This window comes from Electrona antarctica (genome assembly GCF_951216825.1).
Source record: "Electrona antarctica genome assembly, chromosome: 7".
In the NCBI taxonomy this organism is placed as follows: Eukaryota; Metazoa; Chordata; class Actinopteri; order Myctophiformes; family Myctophidae; genus Electrona; species Electrona antarctica.
This window is the reverse complement of record NC_136812.1, coordinates 50,562,777-50,574,366: the sequence shown is the minus strand read 5'-3', so window position 1 is coordinate 50,574,366 and position 11,590 is coordinate 50,562,777. Positions and strand designations below refer to the sequence as shown.

The 11,590-nt window shown below is 42.6% G+C and overlaps 1 protein-coding gene across 2 annotated transcripts; it reads right to left on the bottom strand.

Moving 5' to 3' along the window:
- Positions 1 to 119: 119 nt before the first annotated feature.
- On the bottom strand, positions 120 to 10,448 carry LOC306925970 (kelch-like protein 36). Of its 2 annotated transcripts, none has more exons than XM_079505155.1 (8): positions 10,313 to 10,448; positions 9,159 to 9,323; positions 5,773 to 5,904; positions 4,863 to 5,033; positions 4,027 to 4,098; positions 3,106 to 3,288; positions 1,321 to 1,489; positions 120 to 976 (listed from the first exon to the last, which is right to left on the bottom strand). In XM_079505155.1, the coding sequence occupies exons 2-8, from the start codon at positions 9,316 to 9,318 to the stop codon at positions 859 to 861; spliced, it is 1,005 nt and encodes a 334-aa protein (XP_079361281.1). In that variant the 5' UTR covers positions 9,319 to 9,323; positions 10,313 to 10,448; the 3' UTR covers positions 120 to 858. The 2 variants fall into 2 exon arrangements, with proteins under 2 accessions (XP_079361281.1, XP_079361280.1); XM_079505154.1 differs by having other exon boundaries at positions 125 to 971.
- Between the last annotated feature and the right edge of the window lie 1,142 nt (positions 10,449 to 11,590).

Sequence of the window (11,590 nt, the reverse complement as noted above, 5' to 3'; positions counted from 1 at the left end):
GATTTGTCAGATTGTAATCAAGGCTATGGACCAGAGCTAGAGAGACAGATGATAGGCCTATACCATCATTTAAATTGAATACCAGTAATTGAGATAAGGTCTGTTTTATTTCTTTATTTAAAACAGAACAAAATTAAAACAGATAAATACCATGAAGGTTGCACAGTTACATGTCCTTTGTGTGCAGAAATGATATCAAAAGCCACCCTTTTTATTTTATAAATCTGTACCCCATATTAACTACCATGAGCAACACACAAACCTGAACACATTGTACTGCTGTCGGGAAGAAACCTGCACCTAGCTCCAAAATGTTCGTTTTTCAGGAAATTAAAAAAATATTTTTTTTCAGGAAATGAAGAAAACCCTATATTTTGAAAACAAAGCAATACTGTCTCATCAAAGTTGGTGTTGTGACTTTATGTATTGTCAATAATTGCATGAGAGGGGGAGAGGTGAAAAAAAATGAGTTTGGTGGTTTCCTCCCGACTCCTGTGTGTGTATAATAGACAAAGACAACACTCAACCGGAAGATAATTACTGTAATACACATGTTATCAAACATTTTCACACACACACACATGTCCCTCGCATTATAAAATATTGTGCAAAAGAAAAAATCCAGGGTTTTCACCTCCCCTGAAAAAAAACATGAGCTACCCAGAAAGCATACACATAATGTATGTACATATATAAAGTACGGCTATATCTCTTGCACCCATGAAAGCGTCTACCAGTAGTAATCGTTGGAATCGTCAGATTCATGTGGCTTAGGGTAAGGTACCTCCTTTACATCTGTACTCAGCCAGAGAGAGACGCAGCTGAAATAGCTGCGACCTGTAGGTGCCGGCCCTCTTCTTACATAGCTGCACCGCCGGTAACTGTACCGGTCGGTGCGATAGTCGCGGAGCTTACCCACACTTTCCCATTTGTCCGTCTGGTCACAGTACTCTTGGATGTCACGGAGATCCCTAAACTAAGACAGCACCAATAGCAATGAGAGAAATGTTTGGTGTGAACAGACACTTAAAGGGGCATTCCACTCATTTTCAACATTTTACTATGACATTAATATACCTTAGAGCTGTTAACATTATCATTAACATGGTGAAACACATCTTGATGATGTCATCAAGATGTGTTTCACCATGTTAAAGATTTTTTTCATAATTACAGTTCTAGGAAACACAAAATGGGGGGACTTTTTGATTATTTCCACACAACAGCTCTAAGGTATATTAATGACATAGTAAAATGTTGAAAATGGATGGTTTTCCCCTTTAATTTCCAGTTTATATGAAGCAGTATGTAGTGACTTACGCGCCATAATCATCCATCCCTCCTAGTACATAGATCTTTCCAGCCATCGCAACCACACCAGGATTGCTACATGAATGCCGCATCGACGCACACATGGTCCACTGGTTTGTGGTTGGGTCATAGCACTCCACCTTGTCCGTGGTACTGTCTACTGATAAATCCTCACCACCTATTAGATGAAGAGGAATTAACCAGATAGGGATTACTATCAGAACAATGTCCAATCTGGGAATAAATTCCTTACCAATACATTTGTGTTTGTAAAGGTGTCTTACACATATCGCAAAGATTGAAATTCAGTTTCCCTGAATCTGCTGCTGAAAGTACAGTAGGCCTATATGCAGGAAAAATCTTCAAAATGTCATTCTGCTTTAAGTAGAATGTGACGTGTCAAATTACGGTAGTTGTTTTTTTCTTCGTGATTCTGAATCCATTGCAAGCATTTGTATTGCACTAAAACACTCTTTGCAATGCAAACGGCCATTGATTGATTGTAAATATTTGTATTAACAGTTTGTAGAATGGGTACAGTTCAACAAAAGTAAGGGTCCTCCATGTTCAATTCATCAGAACAGTTAGTCATACAAATATACACTTCTATGCAAAAAAAGGATCTCATCATATACACGGTTAGAAAAATAAGGGAAAATATGTACAGTATAGAAAATAGGGGAGGGGGGGGGGGACTTTAACTTTATTTTTACATGGGCCAGTTTCGAATTGCAGCCACACTTAAGTGCTCTTTGAGGGCGGCTGATGGATCTGTAGATCTGCTACTTTGGTAATGCCTTTGTAATGAATTGTTCGTCAGAGACTACCCTGTGCCCTTTTGGTGGTACAGGGGAGAGAGTAATTTGGCTGTATGCGGATCTGTTCTGTCTCTCTGATCTGAAAATGAATAGAACTAAACCATAATCTGCTGACTGGACAATCCTTCTTCCTGGTGGTTTCATCTTTTTATTGGTTACTTAAAGGTATTTTTCTAAAAGAGTATTTCCTGCTCAGATCAACTTTTGGAAGTTGTCCTTTCTGCTTAAAGTAATCCTGCTAATTGTTAACTTGGTCATAGGCTCTCGGCCTAGTTGTGGTGCTGAGTATTTCTGTGTACTCTTTGAGTACTTTCTCTAAAGTATTTTTTATAGTTTAGCCCTGTGTGGCTCAGTAATTCAGTATAATACAGTCCTTTATATCTTTGGTCCCTTTTGCATTTTATATGCAACAAATGGGTTTTATCTTAATTATAAATCCATCAGCGGCTTTGAAGTCTAGGGATCCACACGGCTGGTGGTAGGGCGTTCCACATTTTAGTGGCATATGAGCGAAATGAGTTTAACCCCTTGTTTGAGCATGAATCTAGGTTGAACGTGGTTTGTGGAACTCCCTCTGGTGTTGTGAACTTGATCATGGACTTTGTTGACATTGAGGAAGTATTTTGACAGGTACATGGAGCGAATCTTGAAAACAAAGGCCCATTGCAAGTTGCTGTACTCTGTCGTCAACCGTAACCCATTCTAACCTAAGAATGGGCAGGGGTGCGGTGGGTTCTCGGAGTTTGGCCAAGTAGTAGCCTGACCATTTTGTTTTGGGATGTCTGGAGCCTTGTTTTAAGGGCCTTTGAGGTGCTGTGGTACCATGAGGTGCATGCATAGTCAAAAAAACCTTGTATGAGGGCTCCTGTTAGAGTACTTTTGCTGACCAGTGAGGAGATCCTGTACAACCAGTGATGACGGCTATGCTGTGGCCTAAAGAGAGTTTAAGACAAGTGGTTAAGAACAGGTATGATACCTATAACGTAGATCTTTCCATTGAGGGTGCAGGCAGCTGAATCAGAACGTGGAACCTGCATAGCAGCCACTTCTGTCCATTCTGCTGTTTTGGGGTTGTACTTGTAGGCAGGGACGTATGTGGCACGGGGGACACGGGTGACCTGTCCCCGGTGGGCCGCCAACCGGTATGTGGGCCGTGAGACTGTGAACGACACAAAGAAAGAAATTGTGAAAAAAGCCTCAAGCGACGCAGCACGGAGTGCATGCGTTGGTTAGACATAAGTAACAGTCTGACAACACTGTCGCTCCGGACATGTATGCGTGGTACCGGCCTACTTGGGAATGATGCAAGTTGGGAACAATGAAAATCGGGAATGCATACCCAATATCCAATACCCATTATATCCGTTGTCACGGCATCATTTCAAAGTTGCATTTGAAGAGCCTATAGGCAGGGCACCATAAGAAATGCCTGGGTTTTTAGAGAAAGTATTATCTGTTGTAGGTATGGAAATGAGAATGTAAAAAAAAAAGAAAAATATATAAAAGAAAAGAAAACCGTTTTTGAAGAACAAATGAAAGACAAATAAGGTGTGACAGGAACGCGCATTACACATTGTGAAAGGAACACATGTCACAATGTAAAATGGTAAATGGTAAATGGTGCATTTATATAGCGCCTTTATCCAAGGCGCTTTACATAGATTGTGCATTACATTCACCCATTCACAAACACATTCATACACCGATTGCGGCGGAAGCCATGCAAGGTACCAACCAGCACATCGGGAGCAATTTGGGGTTCAGTGTCTTGCCCAAGGACACTTCGACATGTAGCCAGGAGGAGCCGGGATTCGAACCGCCGACCCATGGATCATTGGACGACCTGCTCTACCTCTTGAGCCACAGTCGCCCCGGGCCGGAACAAAACTAATCCCACCTTGGTAGCCACAGATATGTCTCTGCTTGTAGGGTTGCAATTGGGCCGTGTCTGTGTCAGGGGAACCAGCAGCTAGGAACCAGGAAGACACAGGCCAAATCATTATGCAATGTCAACAGGAGAACAATGAAAACATAATAATTCCAACATTGGAACTTTACAATTTGTATTTCTGTTTGCCTTTAAGGCTTCGTAATCCCAAATTGCACAGGGCAGATATGACAATTAATTTAAATATGCAAATAAATCACTGACACGTAATAAAAAAAATCACACCCGTGTGAACTGAGTGGTGTAAGGTCTTATATAGCCTGATCAGCTGTGGTCTGACGTAATGTCTGACGTAATGAAATCACACCCAGGTGAACTGGGTGACCGTAGCAACCATGCTCATTTTTTGAGCACAGACAGACTAACAAAGCCAGTTGTAGGAGTGGTTTACACCACTCAAAAACACACCCGTGTGAACTGAGTGGTGCAAGGTCTTATATAGCCTGATCAACTGTGGTCTGACGTAATGTCAGTGACCATAGCAACCATGGTACACACATACATAGACACATAGATACAGACAAAGCTGGTTATTGGAGTGGTTTGCGCCACTCAAAAAACAATCTTACAGCATGCCACAAAATGACGTGTTGTAAGCTTGTAGATCTGTATTTCTGATTATTAAATGTATGGACATTGTCTTTTTCTTCATTCTGTGCCAATCACAGATTTTGACGTGTTTTTCTGTTTTTACACTAGATGGCGCTCTTCGCTAACCTATGACTCACAGTTCGAGTCCCAATTAAAAACAGGTGAACCTGCAGGTGCATAAATGTGTCCCATACCAAAAACATAGATCAGTCCATCCAGTGCGACCACAACAGGGTGGTTGGAACAGCGTGGCATGTCCTTATTGAGCTGCCAGGTGTTGGTGCGGGGGTCGTAGCGCTCCACAAAGCACTCACTGCAGCCCTGGCCACCCACTGCCCACAGATAGCCATCCAGCACCACCAGGCCTATGGACCATAGGGCTAGGTTAACATTACTCAGAAATTAATCTTCAATAGTGGTCTATAAAATTATTATTATTAATCATTATTATTACAAAAATCACACCGCGCTCTTATCATCGTACATCATCATGACGTAACATGTCGATTTGTCAGACACATATGACGTAAATTCTGTGTTCTTGTTCAGACACATGTAAATTCTCCCTTCATTGTCAATGGAAACTTTGTGTAGGACGAAAATAGCCAATTTGCTCGTCCACATATGGCGTAAATTATCCATTCATTGTCAATGGTCAATTTAATGTTTGTGTAAGACGAAAATCTACACTAATAGCTGAATATAGGAGGCCCTCTAAAAAGAATCCCACAGAAAATGAGTCACTGTACAAACCACCAGCAGAAGAGGCTGCTCGAATCCAATGAAAAAAAAATCACACCTGTGTGAAGTGAGGGGGCTCTTATCATCTATATGTCATCATCAGAGACACTATGACGTAAAATTGTCCATTCATTGTCAATGGCATTTTAATGTTTGTGTAGGACAAAGTTTGTGCACACACATCAAAAGCTGGACATAGGAGGGGCTAGCGCCCATCAAAAATATGTTTTGTTTTTATATCATATTTGTTTTTATATCATGATACATTGTTTATCGTACTTAATCGTACAAATCGAATATACATTTGATTAGTACGATTAGTAATCTACCAGCCCCAATGGACCATACGTCCATCTGTCTTACCGAAGTCACAGCGTGCCTCAATCATGGAAGCCATCTTGGTCCATGAGTCATCATGTAAAGGGTCGTAGCGCCACAACTTCTTACTGACTTTATCATCAGGAAGTTCTCCCCCGGCCACATACAAAGCAGTACCTATGGTGGGAGAAGAGCAGAATTAAAACACCTTGGAGTAGAGTCGCTGCTTCTTCGCCTGGAAAGGAGCCAGCTTGGGTGGTTTGGGCATCTGGTTAGGATGCCTCTCGGGCGTCTCCCTAGGGAGGTCCTCGATGCACGTCCCACTGGGAGGAGACCCTGGGGCAGACCAAGGACGAGATGCCTCCCGATCCCCCAGGAGGAAGTTACTAATGTTGCTACGGAGAGGAAAGAAATGATGCCCCCACGACCTGACTACGGATAAGCGGTTGAAGATGGATGGATGCCTTGATTGTTAAAGAAATTCAGATTTTCAGATCTCAAGATACATTGCCATTAAAGATATTATGCATAGACATGTAGTTGGCAAGTAGCCTTCTCTGGATCACGTTCATGCCCCACCCATCTGACAGCGTATTTTACGCTGTCAGATTGCACCGTGAACACGGTCACTATTCTTTGCATTGCACGGATAGCGCTGGTTGCTCGGTTTGACCCTGGCACTTTTTTGTTTGTGAGGACACTGTTAACATGCTGGTGTGTTTTCTGCATGGTGCAGGAGGATAGTTGTATAGGTGTAAACCTTTGTAAACTGTTGTTCCGTATCGAGGGTGCTTCTTATTGTCAATAATTACCGTGAATCTTACAGTACTTTCCTTGCTCTGTATCTGTATCTTTTCACTGCTGTGCTGCCAATGTGTAAATGAGTCCGTTTGATGAGGGCTAGGTGCACAGAAAATGTACAAACCAAAAATCTCAATTGATGCCGAAAATTTATTTTCTCCAACAAAAAAGTAGTGTCCAAAGTAATGTTCAAAATAACTTCTCAGGAAAAATATTCTTTCACTAAAATAAAATGTAACTTCTCAAAATGAATAACAAACTTACATCATATGCTTAAATTCAAGCATCCAGTCTGGACATTACAAGTCCTAACACTGTAGGGCAGAGCTTCCCGCATGGTGCCCCTTCTTCCTCTCTCTCTCTCACAATAGAATGACTACCTACATTCCAACCCAGGCCTCTGACTAGTGGCCCGAACCATCTGTCTAGTGACAGTATTCACTTGTAAATCTAGTGAACATGTAACCCAGAAAACATTTCAAACCTTTACAATAACATTGTCAATCCTAAAGTAATTTAACAACCCAGGGTTTTAAACAACCCGTCCCTTTGCAATCATGCTAAATAGTATGCATTGCCAGACATATGCACCCCTGCAAAATGGTGCAACCCAATCTGAATCCTCCACCTATAAAAGGAGCAGTGGATTCAGTGATGACTCTTTTGTGCAACTTTGACCAAGACTTTGACCAGGAAATGAGGATGGTGTGAGTAGTGTGTGTTTGACAATATAGTAATGATGATAATTAAACTGTTTGACTTTGAAGGAATAAAAGTATGTTTGACCAACCAATTGTCTGGAAAATAATAACAGGTTAGGAGGATATATTGTAATACTGACATGAGTATGAAATGAAAATGAAATACAATTAAACATGTGTGGCTCAAGAGAAAGTGAAAAGCAGTCTGTCTTTATCACACAATGGGTGACCGAAATGGGTCTGACATCCCGGTAGTCCGACCTACATGGCCGGTTAAGACTGGGTTAGGGTGATGCAACTTTGATCCATCAGTATTGGATGTGTCCTAAATTACAACCATTTTGGGGGAATGTGTTCAATACTCTATCCAACATTCTACATCAAAATCTAGACCCAGATCCCTTAGTGGCTCTCCTTGGCACTGCTGGAAGGGATGACCTTCCTCTAACACGCATAGAGTGTCGTATGGTCGACTTTGCCTTGTTGCTCGCTAGGCGTGCCATTCTGCTCAAATGGAAGGATGCTGCCCCGCCCGTGCTCCGTCAGTGGCTTCGTGATATAATGTCCTGTCTCGAGTTGGAGATGTTAAGGTTTTCAATTGCCGGCTCTGAGAAAAAGTTTTACAAGACCTGGGGCCCATTTATGACATTCTACCACAACACACAAACTGCATAGTGTGCCGTGCCTATGCCTCGGCCAACGCCAAACCACAACAGAAACAAAATCTGCTGTATGAAAAATCTGCTTTTTTTATTTTATTATATTTTTATTTTTTGTAATTATGTATGCATGCATTTTGTGTATGTGTGTGTATATATATATATTTATTTTATTTCCTCCAGACTGTTCCGACTATCCTTGGGATTGTGGGTGGGGGGAGGGTGGGATAGGGGATTGAGTTTTATTTTTATATTTTATATGTCTGTCTAATACTTGCCCCTGGGCTACTGTCGAAAAACCTGAATAAAAAGATTTTGAAAAGAAAAGAAAGACTGGGTTAGGGTTAGCGACCTACGTGAGCAACGTGGCCGGTTAACCCATATGCTGCCACCTGCTGGACGCAGAGCCAACCGCAGACTGCTGAGGCTATTTCAATGCGGCACACACTGAGACTGACATCCTGTTTGGAGCGTCCATCTTAATGCTAAATAAATAGCATCAATGCTAGCGAGCTAAAATGAAGCCATCCTTGCTCTAGAAAGCGCCAATGTTTCCATCTAAACCACCGGATAATCAGCAAAGACCTCCGAACACCGCGCATTTTATCCAAACCATGGTGAGCTCCGTAGATTAAGGAGTTATTCAGCTTTTTAGTCAGCCTGTATAATGGGAGGTGGACGGCAGCTCTGTTGCGCAACCCGGCCTAGGATCGCTAAAGAAGGAAAGGCCAAGCCAAAAAAAGAATTAAAAAATAGAAATCAGCGATCCGGTTTGATAATAATAAAGCTTATCAGACGGAACATTAGGCCAGAAGCAGTTGCCGGTTGGATTCCTTCTGGCGGAACGTTCCGTCACGAGCAGTTAGGTGAGGTGAGATGAGGTTAGGGTTAGCGACCTACGTGGCCGGTTAAGACTGAAGTTTAGGGTTAGGGATAGTGTTAGTAATCGGTCTGACTAATGTGAGGTCGAAACAATGACATGTTACCGATCAATAGAGGGTATGCACATGCATAAACTCAATGGCAGATCGAGTGGCAAATCGAGTGGCAAAGTGAGTGACAAAGTGAATTTAATGTTGTTTAAAGTCATTTAATGCAATCAAATTGGACTTTTCTGTTCGGATGTATGGGCTGTCAAGGCCAGAAAGTAGTTTTGTGCCACTCAGTAGGCGTTCCCGCATAACATCCGGGTACGATGATGTCACGCGCATACCCACTATCAGTAGGTTGGTCCCTGCTCTAGCTGACCCTGATGCTACTCCTCACTCACCTATCACAGCCAGACCATGCTTGTGCACTTCGAATGGCAGACGGGCCAGATTCTTGTAGTAGTTTGTAGAGTCCATGAACAGAGGATCCAAACACCCGGGATCCAAATACTCAACGCGGTCAAGCAGCTTGCCGTGACTCCAACCTCCCACCATCACCATCACCTCTTAATACAGAGAGAGTGAACATAACATATTTTAATACAGAGAGCGAACATAGACACAACATCTTTTAACACAGAGTTAGCCTCGATAAAGAAGTGGAATTGTGCAACTCATTAATGTAACACTTCAAACACTCACATAAACATGCACGGTCGAGAGAGAGGGGAGAGAAGGAGGCTGAGCTTTGCGTAACGTTTGTGCTACATGAGCCAATATAAGTGGCTGAGAGAGAGGGGGGAGAGAGAGTAGGAGAGAGAGAGGGAGGGAGTTAAAGCGAGGGGAGAGAGAAAGGGGAGAGGAGGCTGAGCTTTGCATAACGTTTGTGTGAGCCAATATAAGTGGCCGAGAGAGAGAAGGGGGAGGGAGACGGATCAGCCCTAGGAACTTCAAGAACAAGAAAAATAACACTTATTATGTTCAATTCAAACTGGATATTGGGCAAAGACAACATTTCAAATCTCTACATCTGCCTTAAGACAAGTCTTTATCTTTACGTTTGTACGTTCATAGGTTAAGTACACCTATGTTTGGAGGAACGTACATATGTATGGCAACATTGTGAACGTGATATCTTAGGTACACCTTGAGGGACTTCCATGATCTGGCAGGTTTTATTTTAGAGTTTGCACATAATGCATATCAACTAGGGGTGTAACAATATATTAGTAACTAAATAGGCTTATGTAAACCTTAACGTATCGAAACAAAACTGGCTTATTTTCTATCAATTACACACCCCATGAAGCCTTGAATTCATGTAGAATAATGTTGTTTTATCACATTGCAAAGCCTATAATTTGATGACCGGCAGACTCAATGCCCTACCGGAAACTCCGCTGGTTAAATTATTGGCTTAGGAATGTGTCAACAACTAAACAAATCTCAACAAATTCAAGGCTTCATGCCATGGGGTGTGTAATTGTCAATTGATAGAAAATAAGTCACTTAGTCTTTGCAGTAAATTGAGGTGAAACATTGAGAAGTGACTGACCTTCTCAAAGTGCTGTCTGCGTGTAGGACACTTATTGATCCACAACATGGCCGCCTCAAATACGGCCTCCTCTTTAGGAACGTTGAGGTTTTTACCGGAAAGAATCTTTGTCACTTTATCCACCGGGAGAGAGGGGAACTCCTCCTAGAAACAGAAACACACACTAGATCAGTTTATTTAGCAGGGGCGGTATTACAGTTGCTGTACAGCACTGTTGTGACGAAAAGAGAGCTGAGCCAGAGGGCTCTGTCTAACGAGCAATCTTCGTTCCTACTCTCACAATCTCTTGAGAAAACTAGTGTTGACTAATCATTACAAGTGGCTCTTAAACACCTTTAGCCAAAGTTAATATATTTACGATATGAAAACCATACATCTGTGACATAAACAACGTACACACTTTGAAATTACGTTAAACATGCAACATCCGCAACATTAGGTGAGTAGTTCATTGTATATGCGTTGGAGCGCCTCAGTGTGGCTGCAGGGTTCATGTGCAATTGCATGCTGGCTAAAGTAACGTTGTGGTAGAGTAGATAGAGACCATCTGCCCCCAATGTGCACCAGGCAACCTCTCCAGGTGCTCCTCTGAGAACTAGCCCAAAATAAGTGTGCACCCCTGGTAATGGTAATAAATCACCTTTAGCATCTTATTATCTTGAGTTAATCTGTCCCATATCGTGAGGCACCACAGACTGTTAGGAGGAAAAGCAAACAACAGACAAACAACTTCTCTGACCTGCATGTAGACATCTCCGAAGTGTTGGGTGATGTAATGCATGCTGGATCTCTCCAATGACTCTAAGGAATGGGCCTCAGCAAAGCTGTTAATGCCTAAACAGTTGTTGTTATCTAGGTGATCCCGCATGTAAGAAGAGCACCTCTCTTGGACACCCTTCACATCCAGCATGTGTGCTGCTGCTAGCACGTCCTAGATAAAATAAACAACTTCATTAGATAGATCATCCGCTCCCGACCGGATCATGCAGCAATTTAGTAACACAGACCAGGCTTTCCTCCGAGGTGGACAGCCTTAGCCTGGCGGGGTCAGACTCATAGCGTGGATTCACTGACGCTTCCTGCGGGGAGGAAGCGCCAGTGAATCCACGCTATGAGTCTGGCCCCGCCAGGCTAGGAAAGCCTGGTGAGTGTGTGTGTGTGTGTGTGTGTGTGTGTGTGTGTGTGTGTGTGTGTGTGTGTGTCTTCACCTGCACATGTTCTTTGGGGATGGCCACCTCTGATGTGTATGCATAGGTCAGCAACAGGTCCAGGATGTGA